The sequence below is a fragment of the Pantherophis guttatus genome, chromosome 7 (assembly GCF_059756535.1).
Source record: "Pantherophis guttatus breed Tessera chromosome 7, ASM5975653v1, whole genome shotgun sequence".
Classification (NCBI taxonomy): domain Eukaryota; kingdom Metazoa; phylum Chordata; class Lepidosauria; order Squamata; family Colubridae; genus Pantherophis; species Pantherophis guttatus.
In genome coordinates this window covers 40,382,565-40,408,182 of record NC_142069.1, presented here as the reverse complement: position 1 = coordinate 40,408,182, position 25,618 = coordinate 40,382,565, and the positions used below count along the sequence as shown (strand labels likewise).

The 25,618-nt window shown below is 38.3% G+C and overlaps 1 protein-coding gene across 7 annotated transcripts in view; it reads right to left on the bottom strand.

The window, feature by feature from the left end:
- MGAT4C (MGAT4 family member C) overlaps positions 1-25,618 on the bottom strand; it is a 360,127-nt gene that overhangs the window by 48,981 nt on the left and 285,528 nt on the right. For 6 of the 7 annotated variants that reach the window (XM_087874044.1, XM_087874051.1, XM_087874045.1 and 3 more), the window contains one exon: positions 4,359-4,403. In XM_087874044.1, coding sequence (XP_087730170.1) covers positions 4,359-4,365 — 7 coding nt within the window. In that variant the 5' untranslated portion in view covers positions 4,366-4,403. Of the gene's footprint in view, positions 1-4,328; positions 4,404-25,618 lie in introns of all 7 variants that reach the window. The other variant, XM_087874050.1, reaches the window with a different exon arrangement.

Genomic DNA, 25,618 nt, shown 5'->3' with positions numbered 1-25,618 from the left:
AACAACAGCCAAGCCTCCTACAACTGATCCCATCCCATTGGGTTCACAACCCTTAGTGATCACAGAAAAGGAAGTGCAAGACCTATTTCACAGACAAAAGCCAGGAAAAGCTCCAGGCCCAGACAAGATAACTCCTTCTCGCTTAAAAGTCTGTGCTGACCAATTGGACCGCGTATCTTCAATACATCGCAAGAGATGTGCTATGTTCCTTCTTGCTTCAAACACTCTACTATCATCCCAATGCCAAAGAAGCCCACCATCAAGGAACTGAATGACTACAGACCAGTTGCTCTAACATCTGTACTCATGAAAACCTTGGAAAGGCTAGTGCTGTCCCACTTGATAACCATTATGGATCCGCTGTTAGACTCCTTGCAATTTGCATACCGAGCAAATAGATCAACAGATGATGCTGTTAATATGGCTCTGCACCACATCCTACAACATCTTGGATCTCCAAAGACCTACGCAAGTCCTCTTTGTAGACTTTAGTTCAGCATTCAATACTATCATTCCAGACACACTTCTAACTAAGCTAAACAAGCTACAGGTACCTGAACACACTTGTAAGTGGATCATAAGCTTCCTAACAAACAGGAAACAGCAGGTGAAGCTAAGCAGAATCACATCAGATACCTCTACAATTAGCACAGGGGCCCCACAAGGCTGTGTGCTCTCCCCACTTCCCTCTGTATACCAATGACTGCATCTCTAATAATCCATCTGTTAAACTACTGAAGTTCGCAGATGACACAACAGTGATCGGTCTCATTCGAGACAATGATGAATCTGTATACAGATGGGAGGTTGAACAACTAGCTTCGTGTTGCAACCAGAACAATCTGGAACTGAACAAACTCAAACCCATAGAAATGGTGGTAGACTTTAGGAGAAACCCTTCCATACTTCCACCTCTCACAATACTAGACAACACAGTATCAACAGATGTGACCTTCAAATTTCTAGATTCTACCATATCGCAAGATCTAAAATGGACAGCTAACATCAAAAACATCATCAAAAAAGTACAACAAAGAATGTTCTTTCTGCGCCAACTCAGAAAGCTCAAACTGCCCAAGGAGCTGCTGATACAGTTCTACAGAGGAATTATTGAGTCTGTCATCTGCACCTCTATAACTGTCTGGTTTGGTTCTGCAACCCAACAAGACAGAAACAGACTTCAGAGGATAATTAGAACTGCAGAAAAAACAATTGCTACCAACCTGCCTTCCATTGAGAACCTGTATACTGCATGAGTCAAAAAGAGGGCTGGGAAAATATTTACAGACCCCTCACATCCTGGACATAAACTGTTCCAACTCCTACCCTCAAAACTATATGGTATAGAGCACTGCACACCAGAACAACTAGACACAAGAACAGTTTTTTTCCTGAACACCATTACTCTGCTAAACAAATAATTCCCTCAACACTGTCAAACTATTTACTAAGTCTGCACTATTATTAATCTTCTCATCATTCCCACCACCCATCTCCTTCCACTTATGACTGTATGACTGTAACTTTGTTGCTTGTATCCTTACGATTTATACTGATATTGTTTCCTGATTGCGTATTTGTGCCCTATGACTATCATTAAAGGTTGTATCTTATGATTCTTCCTGAACGTATCTTTTCTTTTATGTACACTGAGAGCATATGCACCAAGACAAATTCCTTGTGTGTCCAATCACACTTGGCCAATTAAAAAATTCTATTCTATTCTATTCTATTCTATTCTATTCTATTCTATTCTATTCTATTCTATTCTATTCTATTGTTTGAGATGAGTACATATATTTTCAATAATGAATCTGGACTTACAAAGAAAGCATGAAATAACATTTTTGATTCTGGGCAATTTTTCATAGAGATAAAAAAGAAATGCTTCTAAAATGTCTTTTGAGTATTATGGCTAAGATGACCTTTGAACATTTTTTTTCTTTCAAAAGGTGACATCATTTCAAATTGCTTTTCAGACCTTTCTTTCTCTTTTGCAATTATTATGTTGCTTAAGTATCATGCAACCAAGTTATTTTTTGTATATTCATATTGCTGAGCCAAATATGACCTTAGGTTATAACTGTAAACTCTTTATTATTAGGACTCATACAAAACTGAAGCTCTCCTTATTATAACTTTCCCCATTTCATTCATAAATTTGATGGTAGGAGAAAGAAGAAGAAAAAAGAATTTAATACAGGCAGTAATTTCTATTTTATAAATGTAAAATCTAGAATTTATCATTAGCCCTATATTTTGCAATTAAATAACATATAATAAGAGGCGATTTTATTTATCAAAGTATTGTGTTTCACACCCATTCTTTCTGCAGGCTTTGTAATACCCTTATTAAGGGGTTAAACTGTAAGAGAAAATCCAAGTCAGTGCATCAACCGATCTGTACTCAGGCAATAACAGATTTATGAGAGAGTCACTGTACTATTAACTCTTGCAAAAAATATTTCCATTTGACTTTGTGTGACTCCCCCCTGTGGCTATGCTGAGTCTTTAAATTTCATTTCATTTTTCAATGAACAAGTCTGGCAGGGCTTAAAATGTATGTTACTCATTCCTGTGGGGAAAAATGATACATGAACTAAAACACAATAAAGGAATTTGTGTGGCCGAGAATATAAACAGCAGATCATTCTAGGCATCAAATTCAGTTCTCGTTTTTTCATGAGTTGGCTTAAAGCTACAGTCATATATGATATGCACAAAATGCTTCCCTGCAGACTTCTTTTATCTCAGGTACCAGTCCACCTTCCTGTTGACTAGTAGTTGACCAAGCATTGAGAGCATAACTACATCCTTGTGGATACAAGCAAATGCAATTTTTGAACTGCATCCTGCTGCTGCTACTCAATAAATGTTTTAGTGGTTGAAAGGCAGGGGACTGATATTAAACCTGACAATTTCTGGCTTTGTTACTTCCCAAGAATAGATGATAGAGTCATTTGCTTATTTTTGCTTTTACTTTACTTCTTATTCAGAGTTAGTAATGGAAATTATTTTAAAATATTTCTTGAGATGCAAATAGTCCCTGCAGATTTTATTCTGCTAGTCGTTGCTGACTATAGGGGTAGAGCTCATCTCCATTTCAAGGCCATTGAGCCAGCGATGAAATGTCTGAAGACATTTCCACAGTCATGTGGCCAACACAACATCATGCAGCACTGTTACCTTCCCACCAAAGTAGTACCTATTAATCTACTCGCATTTTCATGCTTTTGAACTGCTAGGTTGGCAAAAGATGGGGCAAGGACGGGAGCTCACTCCATCGTATGACTCCTCGGGTCTGTAAGTGGGGGAGACTAAGAGAGAGTACAAAGGACAAAGGTAGAGTGAGCCTGTCTCCACTGCATTTGAACTTCCTAGAGGCTGCTGGGAGGAGCTGCTGGCTGTAAGTGGGGGTGATTGAGACATTACTTTGGATGAAGAATGTCAGATAAGAACAAATGTTAATTATTCTCTCATGTAATATTCTATTCAGAAATATATAGTTCTCATCCATGATCAGATTCATCAGAATAAGGGGGTGCCTATGAATATTAGCTAGATATTGGGGGTTTATATATTATTTTTAAAGGAGAGACAGAGGGATCTATCACTACCCTCTGAATTACTAAATGAATTACTAAAACTGAAAAGGGAGGACTTGCAATAAATTCCTCAATTAGTTAGATGCCATTCAGTAGAGTTCCCTATTTAATAATAAATCATAGCTCTTAGAAGTTTCTTGGAAGTAAGATCATCACCTTCCTTATTAAATGTAATAAAAGAGATAGCAACATGATTTCTGTCAAGTCCCACACAGCTGGGCAAGATTAAGGAACTACAAATGTCTGTAAGGTATCTTTAATGCTAGTCTAATAAATAGCAGTATTTTTGAAACTGTAAGAAGCATTTCCTACCTTCATTTGTAATGAGTTCATTAAGGAAGAACCTCTTTGAAAAGTTTGAAAGGTTTCTTTGCAGGTTTCTTGCCATACGGGCTGAGTTGCTCTTTATAAGTTAACTACCAAGGAATTTATTTTCTATCTCTTTAATATTCTATTTTTTTAAAAAAACTTTGATTTCCCTTCTATTACTTTCCTAGCCTTCTTACAACCTTTCACAATACCCTTACATTGATTATCCCTCTCAAATATCAGTTGCCACTAGAAATGAGAAAGGATAATGGACAATATCAGGACAACATGTATATTTCTTCACTGCATCTTTTAGCAAGAGAACATTTACATCATATTGATATAATGTTTAGGAGTGATAGAGGATGAATGGGAAAATACAAGATGCTTACTGGGTGAGCTTGAGACACTTACCATCTCTTACCATCTCTCATCTTAACTCACCTGTCATCAAGATGAAACAGAGCCATGGATGCTGCCTTAAGTTTCCTGGAAGAAAGATGATACAAAATGGTGATTGAAATGCTGATATAGAATGGTGATATAAAACTAAAACACAGAATTGTTGTGTGTTTTTTTAAATACCAAAACCCTGATATCTTCTTCAGTCTGACAAACTCATTATCAGCATGTGTCATTTGGATTGCTTTCAGCTAGTTTTTATCTGAATGGTAGCTGTCCACTTATACAACAAATGCCCTGATAGCAAAACCTAATAACAGAACCTCTAAGCATAATCTTTGAAAAATCTTTCAGGACCAGCTCCTTGCCCAACCTATGGTCACTAGGCACGTCATCCCTATCTTCAAAAACGGTGACCTATCTTCAAAAAGGGTGATCTCTATCTTCAAAAAGGGTGAAAATTACAGACCAATATCTTTATGTTGCGTCACCTGCAAAGTCATGGAATCAATCATAAACCAATCCATTACCCTTCACTTAGAGACAAACAACCTATTCTCTAACAAACAATTTGGTTTCAGAAAAAAGTTGTCCTGTAATCTGTAACTCCTACACTGCAAAAAACATATGGACTACACAACTCAACCAGGGCAAAGCAATAGATGCAATTTACATAGACTTTTGTAAAGCCTTTGATTCAGTGGTACATGACAAACTACTTCTAAAACTAAAATCTTAGGGCATTTCCAAACCCCTGCATAATTGGATAGCTGCGTTCCTGTCAAACAGGCAACAAGTGATCAAAATAGGGAGCACTCTTATCAAATCCTGCACCTATTAACAGCAGTATCCCCCAAGGCTGCATTTTAGAACCAACACTCTTTATACTTTATATAAATGACCTTTGCGATCATATTATAAGCAACTGTTCTGTTTGCTGATGATGTAAAACTATTCAACACCACTGACAATGCTGCTACCCTTCAAAAAGACCTTGACTATGTGTCAGAATGGTCAAACAATTGGCAACTCCAAATCTCAACCAACAAATGTTCTGTCTTACACATTGGCAAAAAAAAAAAATCAGAACACAAAATACAAGCTGGGCAGATACAACCTCGTAGATGACCCTCACTTTGTCAAGGACCTTGGAATACTCATCTCTAATGATCTAAGTGCCAGAGCCCACTGTAACAACATTGCCAAAAAGGCATTAAGAGTCGTTAACCTAATCTTGTGTAGCTTCTTCTCCGGTAATATTACACTACTAACCAGAGCATACAAAACATTTGCTAGACCAATTCTCAAATACAGTTCATCTGTCTGGAACCCACACTGCATATCAGACATTAATATAATTGAGTGAGTCCAGAGATATTTCACGAGAAGAGTCCACACTCCTCTGCTCGTAACAGAATACCTTATGCTACCAGCCTTGAAATTTTGGGCTTAGACAACTTAGAACTATGCCGCCTTCAGTCTGACCTAAGCATAGTATATAAAATTATCTGCTACAATGTCCTACCTGTCAATGACTACTTCAGTTTCAACTGCAATAATACACGAGCACACAATAGATACAAACTTAAGGTAAGCCGCTCCAAACTCGATTGCAGAAAATACGACTTCAGCAACAGAGTGGTCAGTGCCTGGAATGCACTACCTGACTCTGTGGTTTCATCCCTAAACCCCCACAACTTTAACCTTAGACTGTCTACTGTTGACCTCACCCCTTCCTAAGAGGTTTGTAAGGGGCGTGCATAAGCACACCAACATGCCTACCATCCCTGTCCTACTGTCTCCATTTATTTGTATCCATTTCATGTATTCATAATTATGTTTATAGTTATATATGTTATCTTATACATGCTTAACAAAAATAAATAAAATAAATAAATAAAAATTGTTATCCAAAGACTTTTCAAGTTCTGGGCAACTCTTTCCTTTTATGTTTCACAAAGCTTCTAGCAAATTAATGAAGGAAATAGAACAGGTGTTATTTTGTTTAGTAACATTCAGCATCCTCATTATTTTTGTAACAATATGAAGAAGGAAGAAAACAGAGACACTGAAGCAAATAATACTGTGATTTGATTATGACTGATTAATACTGAAATGCCAGCTTTGCCAGCACTTTGAGATGCTGCCTCAACTACAAGTTTAGCAGAACCATGAGGATTCATAACTAGGAAGACTGGCTTTAGAATCCATTGTTTTGAATTTCAGCCTGGGTAACAATTTCAGCTCAGATGTTACCCCTATAAATGGGGTTAATTTAAGTTTTAATTTCCTAAGTGTCAAAAGAGAGTGGCTTAATGGATTTGGAGATATTTTCTATTGATCACACATCGTTCAACCTCTGGTGTTCTGTATTATCACAGTTTATTTCTGTGATGAAGGAAATAGGATGAGATTAAAGAAATCTTTTAAGTGGTCCACAGAGGAAGGATTCAAGGCAGTCTGTTGGAGAAATACCAGAGTGTATTTTATTAGAGAAACTTATGTCTTTCTATGGTATGAAGCAAGAGTGCAAATTCAGATAAATTGAAAATTAAAATAGTTAAGGGATAATTAATCTCGGTTGAATGATCTCTCTTATGTATAATATCACATGGGTTCACAAAACTGTTTATTCTGAGGTATGCACAGATTGCTGGCTCAGTGGTCACAAATATGTGTGGATCCAATGTGCATTTTCACACATGCAACATCCATAGGCCCATTAATCTTTTCTGGTGACATACTTTGCATAATATATTTAACATGCTCATGTCAAACCCCAAATACCCTTTGAGAATTCTAGGTCTTCATAGTTTTTCAAAACTTAGTAGGGTTGGGGATAGTCTAACTTCTGGAGGAATGCTATTCCAGCAAAATCTTTCCACCTTGATTCTAACTGAAGTACTCCTTAAGAATAGGAATCTGGAGAAAGCTCTCTCCTCTACAGTAAATATTACTAGGCAGGCAGATATAAATTGAAGAAAGCAATCTTAAAGATACCAAATGAGCCATTTAAATGTGAGAACCAACAGCCTGAATTGCACCCAAAAGCCAGATGATAAACACAGTAGAGAAGTTAGATGGACAAATTTCAATGCAGATGTGTTAGATGGACAAATCATATGGGATGTATGCTACTTTTGGACAAGTTCAAAGCTTCAAATGGTCTTCATGGGAAGTTCCACACATAGCAAATTTCAATCACAAGGTGATCCTTCTTCAGCCCATGATAACATTAGCCTATAAGCCCCCAAGTAGAATGGTAAAATAAAGGTCCTAGTGTTTATTCAGTTTCTATTCTCTGTCAAGATAAAATTATAGATTTATCTAAAAAGATTCAAAATACTTCAACTTTCTATGAAAAATGAAATCATAATGACATAAGGAAAGTCAGTCCCCATTCTAAACATATTTTTATTCACCTTGGCATTTTACACTTCATGTTGGGAGTTGTTAAGCTATTTCTGAATTCTTGAAATTCACATATGTGGAAAATCAGATATATATTGTGTACAGAATGCCTTATATATGTTTATATTAATTAGGGTATTTTATAAAACATATTGTAAGTTATACCCTCCCTGGTCATGGATAACTACTATATAAATATATAATTATTTAAGTGTAGTAATATTTATTAAAACATTGATTTGAAATATTAATATTTGTATATTATTTAATGATACTTCAAGTCACTCTCTAATGAAAGAATTAATAACAACCAGTTACACTTATTTCTATGCTGCCACAATTAAGATGTCTTTTAGTACTCGCATAGAAAAAACACTGTCAAAATAAAATAAACACCACCACTAGAGGCATGCCATATTAATATTTTTATACAAAACCTATTTAACATATTGTTGAGAAAGAGCAAATCCTCACAGGGAATACAATCTTTGACCTGTAAGTAAGAAAATAGATACCTTCTTATAAATTTGGATAAAATTTGGATAAAACTCAGAGTCTTGACAGTGGACAATTCTCATTTTGATTTCTATTGTTTCTTTTGTCAGAACTCAGGGGAAGAAAATGATAGGTCTGTCATCACTAGTTTTCTGGTTTAATTAGTGTTTATAAATTCAGCTGAAAGCTGATAACAGATTATAGGACAAAGCAGACACTTCTACTATGCTGCAAAAATGAAAGCTATTGTTCATTTCCTCCTATTTCACCTACATTAATGAAACTGGTAATCGTTCTGGACCTCATGGCCTTCTGTCATGTAGTTACAGCTTGTCCTTTCACAAAAGAAAATGAGAAAACTGCTGAGTATTAGAGATATTAACGGTTGCTAGAACAGTATAATAAAAAGGCTCTTTTTCAAAAGCTTTGCCAAGTTCATGTCATTATTCATGAATGAGTAATGGATTCACAAGGAGAAGAAACCTGTTCTCTCAGCGATGTGGAGCAGCAAGAAAGAAAAACAAAAACAAACAAACAAACAAATCATGTAAAACATGCACATCTGGGCATATGGAAGAACAATTTTAGCTTGAAGTGATAATAAAGTCCACTTACAAGAAATGAAGGTGTCTTTGCATTCTGAGAAGGCATTGCTTAACATTCATAAAACTACAGAGATAAGCAAACATTTTCAGGAGGGGAAAAAAGGCACTAAACCCTGGAGGCTTTCCATAGAACTCTTCGCTTCACTAGTCCATTCAAATTAAAAGTTTAACAATGCAAGATCAAACTTGAGTATATCTTGAATGAAAATGTGCCAAGCCACACTTGACCTTTGCAGAAAGAGATGGGATCCATATAACAAAAGTCAGAAATAAGTCCCATTGTATACAGTCAGCTTTTCTATACCCCTTGTCAGGAAGTTTAGGCTTGGGGCATGAAATAGATGGTTTATTGTGATTTATTTCAGTGGAAAATATTCAGCAAATGTTCAGCCTAATTATATGGAAAACTAGACTGTGAATTCAACAAGGCATATTCTCATGTAAGGATTAGAATAAGTAATAAAGATTCTATTTGTGATGGGATTGTATACAATTCTATTTTTAGTTCAATGAACATGCAATGTCTATTTTTCCCCAGATTGGATCACAATCACATAACTCTTCTAAACAATAAACATTTCCTATATGGATAAAGAAATCACCTGTGTTTAATCAGAGTATGCTTTCTTCAAGAAGTAAAAATATACTGTTTGAAGTGAATATTCCACAAATGTTAGGTCTTATCAGCCTACAATGATTTTAAATAATTTGTATGATACAGATATGTCACAGAGGAGTCAAAAAAAGTCAAGATGGTAGTCACAATCATGCAATCAAAGCCTTGCCACCTTTTAATGTGTGTTGTGATGCACATAGAAAAGGGCAAAGCTTTGATCACATGGTTGTGACTGTCATCTTGACTTTTTTGCCTTCTGTCCTCTCCCCTCCCCCTCGTGAACATCCCTGCTATGTTGTTGCTTATGGGATTGCTTTTAAAGATGTTACATGATATGCAAAAATGCAATGGCCAATCAGTTGTCAAAATAAGAATAAAAATATAAAATTGAGTTTATTAAAACCACTTTGTTCTCTTATATTATTGTCCTCTGGTTACAATATTTTTAAGCCCTGCTCACATTGTTTTCCTCCCAAGATTTAGAAGTCCAGTGTTCCAAGCCTGCTGGGATATTTCAGAGTTTTGCACTTAAAATTAAAGTCCTAACTTTGAAATGTTTTCCTTCCCAGAGTCACAAGAAGGAATTAATCATTTGACTGACTCTGGGAGATGACATTGAGCCTCAGATAGTTTCCCAGATTATTTGGTAGAAGGTAGGAAAGGCAGGGGTGTCATCATACTATTATAGACAGCTTGAGGTATACTAAAATAAATGATTCCTCCTTTTTCATTTTCACAGAAGATATTACATGCTAGAGAAAAATAGGGTGACAGCTATAATTAATGGCAGGGAAAGTGGCATGCAATATTCTTTTGGGCAGCTATAAATTGTATGCTACCTTGATCATAAAGAAGTTTCAAGCTCTCATAACTAGGATACATAAAAATGAGATGTGAAATGATGAGATTTAGAGCCTTCCTAAAGATTTTTTTATTGTCATGTAACTTCTGTCAACCACAGTGGAGAAGATAATGATAACATGTATATTTGCAATACAGCATGTGAATTATTTCCTTTAATGAAGGAGTGCAAAGCAGAAAGTCTTAAGAAATTATTCACAAACAGGCTGATGCAGGCTGAACTTCAGATTCTCTACCAACTTCAGTATATTAACTTCACTATATTAAACCAAGAAGCATTGCATTATTATTAATATCAGTGAACAGTGTGCACTTAAGCCCAAAATGAAATTAGGATGGTTATGTATTACAGACCACCAGAAGACTGTCATTTGGATGATGTACAGTAGAATACTAAGAGCTGCTCTTTTGGTGAAGTATTACACCTCATGTCATCACACCAATGATATATTTCACCATAGAATAAGGACCACTGTGAAAATAGATCATTGGATTAATATATAAGGGAAAAATATATCCCCTCAGCAAGGGCAATCTACCCAATGTTGGATGATAGTTTACACAGTGTATATATTTCCCATATTCCTAGCATAAACAATTGTTGGGTCTTGTTTCCATATTGCTGTTACGGTATTTGTATATGTCAGAAGTCTGAACCTGAGGTTTCATACAGTTGCAGAATGCTTAAGAAAAACAAAATAAGTTAGATGGTTATATTTCTGTTTCCATGTGGCTTAAAATTGCTGGCTTAGTTGCTTCCTACAGTGCAGTAACACATTAGCGGGGAAGTTAAGCAGTTACTTTGAAAAGCATGAGTGCCACGGATAACTAGTTTGCATAGCAGTAGGCTTAGCATTTCCTAATGGACAAATACTGCAGCCTTTGTCAATTATGTAATAATGACAGTACATTTTTGTACAATAGTGGGCAGCTTTTGAAATGTTGATAGCTTATTGCTCCTCTACAATCTAAACACTCCGTGGTTTAATTCTCTTAAATGAAGAGAAAATGACTTGGGATTGCAGAACTGAAATGTTCAAAACTTGAATGTTTTTTATTATTATTATTATAGAACACATGCACTACCTCCTTAAGTAAGAATTACTTTATCTGTAGCACATCAATACTTCTGCAATCACAACCTATGAGAAATGGCTGCTAGAAGAAGAAGAAAGGCATTATTGCTTCCAATAGCAGAAAGGTATTGACTTATTGTTCCCAGTCCAGCAGTCTAAATTATCTGTCTTGAGTTTAAGAAATGTATTTAAGACTGTAAAGGTAGAAATTAGGAAAGAGGGGTAAAATCTTTTCATTTTAGTTATTTCAGGCTCCTTAGAATGACTACAAAGTTTGGAAACTGGGTCTAAGTTTGGAAGAGAACTTAACAGCACTTACTATTAAGTTGTCCAGTTGCCAGAACATCACAACAATTTTTAGAGGGCAGAAACAGAAGTTGCTCTTTACCCACCTCCATCACAATTACAACCTCTCCATGTGTTTTCTTACTGCAGTTTTAACACAATCTTTCCCTCATATTGACTCCTAATCTATTTTGTCTCCTATTTATTTTACTTCCTTTCAGCCTAATCCAAGCAGTTCAGTGGTATTTCATGGAGGAAAGATGTTTTCTGTTTCTCTGTGGTATCACAGAACACTTATTTTACTAATAGAATATCCCTAGTTTGAAACTCAACAGAAATGTTTTGGGTTTTCTAATCACTACTTTTCCTCTGACCTCTCTATTTCCCATTTTTGTGTGGTTTTAGTAAGTCTAGGGCTACATCATTTCTACAAGCATTCTTTTCAATGCTTCTGGAAACAGATTTGTCCCCACTCCCAAACTGACTTAGACTTAAACCATCATGAGTATAGGATAAAAACAGCTTATGGGAGTGCAGTGCAAAAATGCTTATAAGAACCCTTTTCTCTGCCAGCTTCTGACAATCGTTTTTATCACATGATTCTCATTATATTCAGATTGATTTCATGCAATTAATCAGATATTTAGATGAGCTTTGACTGGTAATATGCTGGGGATTTTTTTCTTCCATGGATTCAGTTCTAATTCAGCAAGCACATTTAAAAGTCATTGATACGCTTACTATCTCTGGGCTTGTTTTATCCTTAGCTCTCCATTAGTTAAACCTGAGGGAGAATTTCCATTGAAGTATATAAGGAACTGATTTCTTTTTTTTTTTTTGAACAAATGTTCGCTTTACAGGTTTCCTTTAATATCTGTGCTGTGATACAAAAAAGTAAAATAAAAAATAAAAAAATGAGAATAATGGTAACAAAATAATAAACATTAAATATTAAATCAACATCATTAAAATTGCAGTGTAACATGTAGCTGATGTAGCAGTCATATTTAGCATATACTACAGGAACTCGTATTATTTAACTTAATGGTATCTGTATGAGGAAGACAAACTCACTGGCTTGAAACTGTAATGAGGTAAATTTCAAGTCTGATCTACCTGCATGGAAATGAATTCATATGAGTGCTTACATTTGCATTTTGATAAGACCATGAAAAATATGGCAATTTTCTTTACAATTTCTATCATTTCTATATTTTTATGCATACACACAATACCTCTAGAAAGTCTTTCCATTCCAATATGTGTTTTGCTCTGAAGCTCTTAGTTTGATTATAGAATGTTTAACTTCAACTATAAAATGTTAAACAATTATTTTAGGCAGTTTATATTTATTTGAAACCTGATTAAATATTTTTGACTTAAACTGTAAACATGCATTTCAAAAAAATAATGAAATGTCAAGTCCTTATATTTTCATGAAAAATGCATTAACAACTTTAATTACATTTTAACCTAGCCAATCCTTTTAAATTATTTTAAATACTGAGATGTTCCAGCCCACGTTTTGCTACACAGATTTTACATTTTTACTTAGAAAAGTGTCACAAATGATCAAATTTGCATTAAAATGGTGTGTGGACATATCAATTTGGTTCTGCTTAGTTTATTGATCAACTTGAATATAGTCTAGAAGGCACGTATAATACCTAAGCTTCTTGGATGGGAAACAAAATGTTTCCAAAGACTTGAAAAAATAAATCCAATTGTCTTTTTCCAAAACTATATTTCCAATGACTATATTTTCTTGCTAGATTCTGCGCAGCAACTCTGGGGATTTGTCGGAAACAATGATTAATCCACCATAGCTATTTTACACAACTAATACAGCAAACCCTTTTGCATTATTACTGTTTTGCATTTTAGTATTTAATGACTATTGGCCTTACAGTTTAAGGATTTGTATGATAGTATAATTAAGCCATGCTGTGTTTTGCTCATGGGTAACTGACAGATTGGATGCCAAATTGTGATTTTAATATAGATTTTAACTGTTATTTATTCTTTTATTCTATAATTTTTAACTGGATATTCCTTGAGTGTTTCTAACTTGTTCTGGTCTCTGGTCTTTGACTGCAATAAATGTACTTGACTTGATAAAAAATGTTTATGTTTATAATTTTGCTTTGCAAAAGAGAATTTGAAGCCAAGAAAACAAGGAATTAAATAAATCTAAATGAGACTTTTCTGAAATAAAGGACTGTCCTTTATAATAATGAATATATTAGTGGTGGGTTGCCCCTGGTTCGGACCGGTTCTATAGAACCGGCAGTAAAACCGGTGGGAGGCTCCGCCCACTGACCCTGACATCATCAGAAGCGATCTGCGAACCAATAGTAAAGGTAAGTAGAACCCATCCCTGGGATATATGGTCACTGTTAGTATAGTTCAGTGCATTAATTGAATTCAACCCACAAAATACCAGATGTGGCCATTATTATTCAGACTACTATCATGATTACTATGTTCTAGAAATATTCTAGTGATATTTCAAAGAAGAAATGCTTGGATTGCAGTACAATTAATATATTCATAAAGAAAATGCTGAATTCCATTAATGCAGTAGAAGCTTTCAAGTTGCCAACCTCATTCTTTTACTCCTCTGACCAACACCAACTCTCTCAGCTATAGAAAAAAGACAATAACAAACCACTTTTGAAATCTTGATGAGCAGTTGCTAGGAATCAACACTGACTCAAAAGTACACACACAAGTATTAAATAGCTGATAATTAACAGTCTGAGAAAAAACAGGTGTCTATAGATTTTCCAAATACTGTGAGAATAGAGGATAAATGCAAGTCTTAAGAGAAATCATATAATCTCCCTCTTTTGTGTTAGAAAGACAGTGCACCCTTTCCTGCTGATCTTACCTGGACAGGCTTGCAAGACATTGATGTGAACTCTCTCCATAGCTTGATTTCAAATGCAATATTCTTCACACCCCCTCACTCTCTTTCCCTCCCTCCCCTCCCTCCCTCTCTCTCCCTCTCGCTCCATCTCATCATCTCCATCTCCATCTCATCATCTCTATCTCACTCCAGCTCTCTATCTTTTCTCTCTATTTTCTGTATCTCTATCATTCTCATCTCTATCATCCCTATCTCCATCTCATTCTATCTCTATTACACAAAAATATACACACACGCACACACAAGCAAAGCACCATTTTAAAATTACTGAATGTATATATTCTAATAAATTCAATGATTGTTACATTAAAATCAACATGAGGCATAAGAAGGAACAAGGAAAATTATGAATTATTTATTGACTGGTTCATGAGAAAGCTTTCAGCTAATAGTTCAAAGTAAATAATTCAGAACACCTCTATATACCCATAAAGAATCTGAATTAATAACATGTCAAGGAAATGCAAAAAGAAGGATATGTTGATTTAGCAGTCTTAACTATGCTGAGAGATCACTTTTACCAATCTCAAGAGACAGGAAAAGAAGAGAATAAAACTAGCATACATAACAGGTGATATACATAGAAATGAAGATTTACTGCATGTCAGCAGAAATAAAACATACTGAAAAATCCAAATAAGAAAACAGAAGAACACTGGGTTAGTTTCTGGTAAGCCCTTGATCCATCCAATTTTAAAATTATACTAGTTAGCCAATACTATTATTTATCTGAACATTCATACGCATTTATTATGTATTACTTTTTATAATTATAAGTGTTTGCAGCAAATACAGTAAAAATAGGCAGAATACAATATTATAACATAAATAAAATTATTGAAAAAGAAACAAAATGAAAATACAATAGATGTATTCTGTAGGAAGAAAACAACTGACAGCTCAAATTAAAAATAATACCAGGATTATTCAGGATTTGTAATTCAGGATTATTAAGGACTACCAGGATTACTCAGGATTTGTAATCCTGAGTACAGGTTTTAAACCTAGCTATATTGATGCTCTGAATAGTGCACTTTCTTTTTCTTCTTTGTTTTGCTCTCTCAGACTAGACTAGAGAGCTCTAGTGTTAATTTTGTCTGAACCAAATTTCCCACAAGTAGCCCTTACAGTTGCTCCTTTGAGGAACCACTCAAATTGTATCATGTCTAAACTTTTCAAAATTATTTAAAGCATCTCAATTTAATGCAATATATCAGATTAGTTCAACAATTTACTTTGAATATTTGAGTTGAAGTGGTGAGTCACTCAAAAAATTGTGAGTTAATTTGTTGAAACTGGTACTACAAACGTTCAAACAAATAATAGCCTTTGAATTTAATCTTCCAAATCTTCCAAAATAATCTTCCGAATTATTTGCATGTCCATATGTACTTAAGATCTGTTCAAGACAAATTGATATTGTATTAAATTATGCAATATATAATAGGATAAAATTTCAACAAATGTTAGCTCCTTCATTGTTTATTGTTCTTGATGGGTCATCAGAAAATTGAAAAGCCATTTTCAATAGCTGAATAGCTATTGCCATTGCTATTTGCCTGTATTTTCAAAGTTCTTCCCCCAAAATTTTTCACCGAAGAAATTGGAAAAAAAAGATAAGAAAACATTTTCTTTCTGCTCTTATGAACTGAACTAGGGCTCATGAAATAAATTATGGTAAAAAGTTTAGCTTTAAGATCAAACCTTTATTGTCAATGCACAACATGTGTACCACGAGATTGAATAAGCCTTTCTTGGAGCACCTCCCCCCGAAACAGAATACATCACAATAACTCAATAAATAAAAGAAAAAGAAATCCCTAAACCCAAAATAAGTAAAAACTATCACACATTCCTATATACATATATGTATATAACATTATATTATAGTACACCGGTATGAACATGTTGCATGTTGTGCTGGCCCTGCAAGTCTATCATATTAAACCTAATTGTGTTATGTTGCATTCAGAAGTCTGACAGCCTATGGATAAAAGCTATTTTTCAGCCTATTCATTTGGCTGGCTATGCTTCTATATCTCCTGCTATATCTATATCTTCAGACTGGTGAACGGGATGGGGACAGAAGTCTGGAAGAACAACTTCCTCCGATCTGTGGAAGTGGGAATTGACCTTTGGAAGAAAGGTGGGGTCCAAACGAAGGACAACTCGATCGGAGTGAAAAGAACACAGATCCTTGTGAACAGAAAGTGTGGCAAGCTTGGAAACTTGGCGAGCAGAGGTGATGGCAACTAAAAAGGCAACTTTAAAAGATAGAAACTTAAGACTGACTGTGGATAAAGGCTCGAAGGGTGAGTCCATAAGGGCTTGTAGGACCAGGCAAAGGTCCCAGGAAGGATATCTGTGGACAACGGGTGGGCATAAGTTGGTTACTCCTCGGAGAAAACACCTGACACGAGGATGAAGCGACAGGGACCTGTGGCCCTTGCAGGAAAGAACAGTAGACAGGGCTGCCACCTGTCATCTGAGGGTATTGACCGCCAGATCTGCCTTGAAACCCACATGTAGGAATTGCAGGACCTGCGGGATGGAGGCCCGAGTGGGGTCAATGTGTGCCAAATTACACCATCGACGGAATGCGGACCAGGTGGCCTCATAGATGCAAGTGGTGGAACTCCTGCGAGATGCAGGAGAATGTCTATAACTTCCTCGGAATAAAGCTCTCACTTTAGTAGGACCCTTTCAATAGCCAGACGGCTAGCTGAAGCCATTGGGGGTCTAGATGAGACACGGCCCCTTGTCGCAGAGAAACCTGGTCCAGTGGAATCCTCCAGGGAGGAGCGATGGAGAGGTCCTTGAGATCCGCAAACCGGGCTCTCCAGGACCAGAAGGGAGCAATTAGGATGACTTCTGCTCTCTCCTCCAATATTATCCGGACAACCCTCGGAATCAGAGGAATGGGAGGAAAGGCGTAGAGCCAACCCGGAGGCCACTGGCAATGTAGGGCGTTGGTGCCTTCTGCTCCTGGTGCCCAGTACCTGGAGAAGAACCAGGTCACTTGCGCATTGACCGGGATGGCGAAGAGATCCAATGCTGGTAGGCCGAAGTGTTGAACGATCTGATGAAATAGAGAGGGATGCAGCTGCCATTCTGCCGGATCGATGTCGGTGCGGCTGAGCCAGTCCGTGTGAGTGTTGTGGATTTCCACTATGTGCTCCACTTGCAAGGAGAGCAGGTGCATCTCTGCCCAAAGACTAAACTGGGCGGCCTTGTCCATGAGTAGCCTGGAACGAGTGCCGCCCTGGCGATTCATGTGGGCTTTTGCCGTGACATTGTCCATCCGAAGAAGAACATGATGACCTGACAGGTGGCTCTGAAAGTGACAGAGAGCTAGATGGGCAGCTCGCAACTCCAGCCAATTGATGTCGTTGCGGAGATTGTTGGCAGTCCAATGACCTTGAATGAATTGGGAGTTGAAGTGGGCCCCCCAACCCACCAGACTGGCATCCGTGGTGATCACCAGGTGGTGAGGTTCAAGCAGGGGGGATCCTTTCCCCAGGGTGGGAGAAATCCACCAGAGGAACGACTTGAGGACCTTAGGAGGAATCCTGACCCCAATGGAAGAGTTGCTGATGCCTGCCCTCTGGCTTGGAAGAAGGAGCATTGAAGAGGTCTGGAGTGCAATCTTGCCCAGGGAACGATTGACAGGCATGAAATCATCTGCCCCAGCAACTGGGAGAGCTGGAGAAGTGGAACCCTGTGAAGTGCCCTGATCTGCCTGATCGTGGATCTGATGTTGTGACACCTCTCCTGTGACAGAAATACCTGACCCAATGATGTATCGATGTGGGCTCCCAGGTGAACTAAGTCTGTGGAAGGACTTAACTGACTTTTCTCCCAGTTCACGGTGAAACCGTGTTGTTGAAGAGCTTCAATGGTGAGTCGAACATCCTCCTGGGCCTGTTGAAATGAGGGAGATTGAATAAGAATATCGTCTAAATAGCACTGCAGTCTGATAGGGAAGGAACACAAATGGCCCACCACTACGTCTAAAAGCTTAGTAAAAATACGGGGGCTGAGGAAAGGCCAAAAAGCATGGCCCTATATTGATAATGTGCGTGCCCGTAACAAAACCTAAGAAACCTCCTGTGGGAGAGCCTAACGGGAACATGTAAATTGGCCTCCCTGAGGTCAATGGATGACAGAAAGTCCCCCAATCTAATGCCACTCAGTATGGAATGAAGGGAATGCATCTTAAAGTGCCTATAACGAATGTGAATGTTCAGGCGCTTCAGATCCAAAATGGCCCTATAACCCCCCGACTTTTTTGGAACAAGAAACAAAATGGAGTAGAACCCAGAGCCCTGGTGTTCTGTGGGGACCGATTCAATAGCCTGAATGGAGAGAAGATGCAGAATCTCAGCTTCCATCCAGGTCCGCTTGGAAGGGTCCACGGGAATAGAACATTGAATAAATCTGCATGGGGGGGAAGAAACAAACTCCAGGGTGACTCCAATGGACACCGTCTGAATGGCTCATGCATCTGTGGTCATGGAACGCCATAAATCTGCGAAGTGCATGAGCCAACCACCAATGGGATGTAAAGGAGATGCGATATTATTTTCTGCAATAGGGTTGAAACCCTGATCCTCTGAGGAGGCGTCTGCCCTGGGATTGAAGGCCACGATCCCTGTAGGGTTGATGGTCCTGGATCCTGTCAGAGGACTGGCTGAATTGACCCGCAAGTTGTGGGATTGTAGACCCCTGTTCAGTGGGACGAAAGGACTGCCTGCGATACGGGAAGAAAGACCTCCTGTTGTATTGCTTGGACGAAAGAGGAAGGACTTTCTTCTTGTCCCGACCTTCCACCAACACAGGATCTAATGCCTCACCAAAAAGAGCACCCTCCTTGAAGGGGGCGGACGCCAAACACCACTTGGTCTTCATGTCCGCTTGCCAGTGATGGAGCCAAGCAGGTGGCATGAAGCAATGTTGGAAGCCATGGTGCGGGAAGCGAATTTGGCTGAATTGAGTGTCGCGTCTGCCATGTATTCAGTGGCGGCAACTATCTTGCTAATGTCCTGTTGTAAACGGGTATCCTCTGTGGATGCTCTGGCCTGCATCTGTTTAAGCCAGATGAGAGAGGTCCTGGCGAAAAAGGAGGCCGCTGTAGCCAACTTAATGGCCCATGCAGAGGCCAAATGAGTCTTACGTGTTGATATTTCGGCCCTTTTGTCCTCCGTGCGGAGACCTTCAGCAGCGTCAGATGGAAGGATGCTGGGGGAAGTCAGGCTGGCCATGGGAGGATCAATGACAGGGAGCTTCAAAAGCTCTTCAAACTCTTGCTCCACAGAATACAATTTCTTATCCAAACCACTGGGGTTGGAAATGGAACCCGGCTGAGACCATTGACGCTGAACAGTATCAATAAAAAGCTTAGGAGAAGAACTGCATCTTGTTGGGCAACACATTCAGTGAAAAGTCTGGCGTTGGAATCAGAGGACTCCGGAGCAGGCATCGGTGTAGGCTGAGCCAGACCCATATTCGCTGTGACCTTGATCTTGTGCAGTAGAGTCTTGAACATCTCGTGATGGAAGAGTCCTGTGGAAGGAGAACTGCTAGAAGAGGGATCCTCATCATCATCAGAAAGACAGAAGTTGAGATTTTCATCATCAATAAAGGACTGGTCATTGCGATGCAAATGAGAAGGAGACAGGGAAGGAGCAGGAGCCTCCTGGGTCAAGAGTGGAGGAGAACCTGAAGAAGGCCTGGGCGGAGCTGGCACAGAAGAAGGAGCCAAAATACCTCTTTGTGAGAAGATGGATTCAATGCCTCTAGCCACCGACTGGGCTATCATATCACACATCTCTGGTGGAATAGAAAAGGACTGACCTTCTGGAGGGTGGAGCCCCATTGATGTAGGAGTGAATGTGGCAGAGGGCTGAGTGACCGCAGGTGAGGGGACCTCAGTTCCCTGCGTAAAAACCTCTCTCACCATAGACTGGTCACCCTGAGCAGAGAAATCAATGTTTGGAAACCAGGAGGAGGAGTCCTGAATGGGAGGTGGCTCCGGAGACTCTTCTGGAATGAGATCAAGGGGAACAGGCATGACAGAGGGAGGGGAATGCACAATGGCTTCAGCTTGCTTTTTTGCTTTACCAAATTGCTTGTTGAGGGCCATGTGCCTTCCCTGGGCATCCTTCTCTGCAGCAGCAGAAAGAGAAGCAGAGGAGGGAGAGGGAGAGCTGGACCTGGATCCTCCTTTATGCTGAGAGTGGACTTTGGAACTTCTAGTAGAACGGGTGCGTTCTGCCATGATTATAAATCAGCAAAAATATATAAACAGTCAGAAGAGTCACTGAATCTTGCCCAAAAGGGACCTGAAATAAACAGGGAATATCAGGGCAGTTAGTAAAAGCAGACAGGCATATGAAATAAACTGCAAATGGCCCAGTTGGGAACAAAATGGTGCCCAATGACTCAGCGCTAAAGGCGGGACCAAAATGGCGGCTCAGGTGAAGGACTGACGAGGCAGTCCTACTCTGAAAAAGGTGTCAAGCCTTGCAGAGTAATCCCAGGACCCAGAGCAAATAAGCGTAATTATCACAATTTAAAAAGGGGGAGGAATGCCCCAGGACCGATGGAACAGCCCCAGAAGCACTCTAAAAATCCTTGCAAACAACCCCTTTAAGCTTATCTTGAGGAAATACAGGGAAGAGCTGAGCCAAGGCACCATGAAGCTACTCTCCATTCCCTTAGCGCGAGGCTGAGCAACACAGCCTCCCACGCGCTCTCCTTCCTCTGCAACGCCAGAAAAAAACGGCACAAAAGGACAGCCAGCCTTTGATTCCATCCAACCCACAGCAAATATATTGTAAAAACAGTGCGAGGCCAATGAAACAGCCCCTTACGCGCCCTCCGGTAACTCACAATCACACGCTGTCGGAAGAAGCACTTTGAGCCGCCGCCAAAGCTAGCGCTCTACAGCTGATCAGTGCTTGCAAAATTCCTCCCTGTGCTAGCTCCCCGACAAAGAAAAACAAGAATATCCAAGAATCCAAACCAAATATTAGCTTAGAGAGTCCAAAGAGTGGAGCTCCAGGAAAAAACAAATAATTGAGGCTCGGATTGAGTAAGGAACTGGGCTAAGCAGGAAGAGGAGGTGTGTTTAGTCTAATTTCTTACTCAGTAGAGGCCAATCGGATGAGGAACCTCCCACTCAATGGACTCTCTAAGCAGCGCAAGGGAGAATTAAGCAGATTTACACTCCACCAAATTAATATTCTTAATTTCAAAGATTGCCTTATAGTAGTTGCCAGAACTTCAAGGATCAAATTCAATAGCAAGGATGAAGGTAGACAGACTTGCCAAATGGCACATTACAACTCAAAAAAATAAATAATTTGATTTGTTACAATTATGACACAGAGTTGTATATAATAAATCTCAGTTCATTGAACAAATTTCCTTGAGAAGTCTATATAATCATTACTTGCCTTAAAATGTAATCAAATCAAAGATTTTATTGCATCTAGAGGTATAAGTACAGCAGGGTTCATCCTATCTTTAGCTACATTCAATGTTTCAATTGATCAATATAAATTGTCTGATGCTTTATGGCACTGTGAGGTGTGAATTATATTTGATAAAACCTTCTGCAGCAGTCTTGCCAATAAAGTGCCCAAATTCTGAATATCCACAACAAAATAGCTTATAACTTTAGGATTTAGGATCTTTATCTGGTTTTAAAATCAACCCTGCATATTCCATAGTGGCAATTTAGCAGCAATTTAAAATATTAATTATACATCTTCAAAAGTATATAGTCCAGCAAATCCTCAAATGCTTTGTACTATTGCACTGAAAAGTCATATGGGCCAGGAGCTTTAGTATTTTACAGCAATTACATAGAATTAAATAGTTCATGAAATGATAGAAGAGCTTTCAGTATAGCAGTTAAACAATAAGAATTGACTATCCACCTGACTCAAAAATTCATCAGCTTCATATAATTCTCCTTATTATCAAAACTATATATTAACTTACAGAAAAAAACTGATAAGTTCTGAATCAGTCTGGTCCTCCTCAATATCTATTAGGTCATTCCATGTCAAATGGTCTGGGGGGTCCCTGCTCAACCATCACGGATTTCAATTAAATTTTGTGTGAACATTTATACATGTCCCCAATGAACATTGGTAAAGTGTGTTCTGTCCCCGTCCCACACACGCACACAAACAGACAGCCGGGGGTTAAATAAACTGGCAGACAACCAATTCTTCCAATAAGAAGCTTGGCAGCAACCCAGTAGCTGCTTGCCAAGAACTTTACTCAATAAACAAAATACACACAGTCAAGAATTGTCCAGTTCATAAAATAAATCCAAGGCCGATAATGTTGTTTCCAAAGATGCAATGTGACTCGATAGTAGTTAGTTTTGTCCATCACAGAGTCTGAATGGCCACCTCACCTCCTTTTATACCCTGTGGGGTGTGGTCCAATGACTCAGCTTAATCTCTGGCACGCCTTTTCTTCTGTTGCGCGCGCTTATCTCTGCGACACTGCCGAGGATCCAGCCAAGACTCATTTCCCTCATCACTGTCCACCTGTGGCTGCGTGGACGTGCTTGGCCCCGGCCCTATCTCTTGCCCTTCGGCGGACACCAAAGGCATTGCCAGAGAGGAGGGTCCTGGAGAGGGAGGCCTTGCCAACTCCTCTCCTTCACTCTCAGAGTCCTCTCCTGCCGATGACACAGGCTCAGGTAATGGAGCCACAACAAAGTGTTACATGTGCCGATGCAATACTTGCGGACACATATCCGGAGATATATTTTCAAACCGAAGTCCATACTATTTGTATGAACTGCCAAATTCCAACTATCACTTTTTTATTATTGAATTTACGTGCCACGTTCTTTAGTGTCACTTCTGGGAATTGATACTGTCAATCTGATGATGTAACTGAAGGCGCTGGAAGCACAGAAATAAGATGTGGTTTTGAAACCCAACAAACATCTTGTCTTTCAGGCCAATAAAATAATGAGCAGGGCCTCGCAGATGCATAAATGTTACCAACACATCATTTTGTTTGATCAAAATTTCCATGACATTGCCTACCCACCATTTTTTGTCATAAGTGCAGGCAACATAACATCAGGGAAATATGTCGGCCAATATTAAATTCGGATCAATAGTATTGGACATTTTGGCCATAAAGTTAATTGCGTCATTTGAAACTTTGTTGACAGAAATTGAATTTGAATCAACTGGCACAAACTGGTGATGATCTCTTGTGCCAGCTATTGTGCTACTACCTTTCCATCTTTCTTCTTGCAGCATCCTGCTTTCTTCAATTTCTTCCTTCAGAACATATATATATTTAATTCCGTGAATGTTCCCTATGGCGATGGGGTTGCTGGTTCAAGTGCTTGAACTGGTAGTGACAATGTCACCATGGACCAACACAATATGATAGTAGTAAGGATGTCTATATAAAACAAACAAGATGACAAACTAATAGAATGCATGTGACATTGCCATAGCAACATCCTCAACTTTGTCCCTATTGTTAGGGCTTTATATGTCTGTGATGAAAAACCAACCCTACTTTTTTAAGGGGGTTGTAACATGCTCTTTCTAATGAGAATGAGTTAACACAGTTTCCAGAAGGTCTTTTTTTTTTTTTTGTAAAAGTGGGCTGAAAATACCCTATTTTTGGCGTTTTTACAAAAAACATCAACTTTACACTCAATTTGTAAAGGATTAGAAAGCAGTAGGAGAATGAAATTTTATATTCAAAAACCCTGTGTTACTAAGTTATTACGCACTAAGTTTCACGTTTATCATACCTTTCCTTCCAGAGATATAAAAAGCCAAACTTTAACCTTTTTTTGAGCTGCACTATTTTCATCCAACTTTGCTCCAAATTATCTAGCTGGAGATTGGTCATGAGAATATTTTTATTATTTTGTTTAATAGAGCACAAAAAGTTGTACAAGATGGCCAAGTTTTGTTTCTCTCAACAAAATATTGCTGGAGATATTATGTCTGAAAGTTGCTAGAACCTCAGAGTCATACTGTAGAAAGCTGCAGTATGGGGTCACACAAAAGTCTATATCTCTGCAAGTATTGCATCGGCACACGTAACACTTTACCAATGTTCATTGGGGACATGTGTGCATGTTCACAAAAAATTTCATTGAAATCCATGATGGTCAAGCGGGGCACTTTTCTGAAATCAGACCACTTGACATGGAATGACCCTATTGCAAAAATTAAATTGTTAATTTTGTTGAATAAAATGCTGTGCCAACAATTTATCGGCTTTGTCAATGAACTCCCAATCATTCAATTGACTCAATGAGAATTCTACCTTGTCAGCAGAACATTCCCCCAAGTGTAGCTTGGCTAATAAAAAGACATTATTAGGCCTGACCTATTTTTCATAATCTAACGATCTCTCTTTAACTAAAGTGTCTAGCTATTGATGCAGAAGACATTTTTCTCATTTCGTCTTATGAGCATATATGCCTTATAAGCATCGCATTCGTTCTGTGAAATGGAATTAATTTCAAAAAATGGCAAAGTTAATTGTCCCTTTTTGCAATAAGAATTAAAATGCCACCTTCCATAAGCATCAACTTTTGAAATTGAAGAGTTAATATGATAAGGGCATGATCAGCTGTAACAATAAGATAGATAGAAAAATCAAAAACAAATTCCAGTAAGAAAGAGGAAATAAAATCTTAGATTATTTTGGATGTCTATGAGCATAGGAAATAAATATATAGTTCCTAACCTGAGGCTTATAGTTTATTTAGGAGTCAGTTTTACATGAATCAGCCATTCAGTAAGATATTCAGGTCATTAAATACTTTGCTTATGAAAAAGCAGATGTTATCCCCTGTAGATCATTGAACTGTACAATGAAATATTCATGAAAAGAAAGGTGTTGTTTATTATTAATAAACCTGCTACTCACTATGGAAATAAGGGGGTACATTTCATTATAGCAATCTGGACGGCTTAACAACTTCCAAGCCATTTTTTGCTTGAAACTTTATT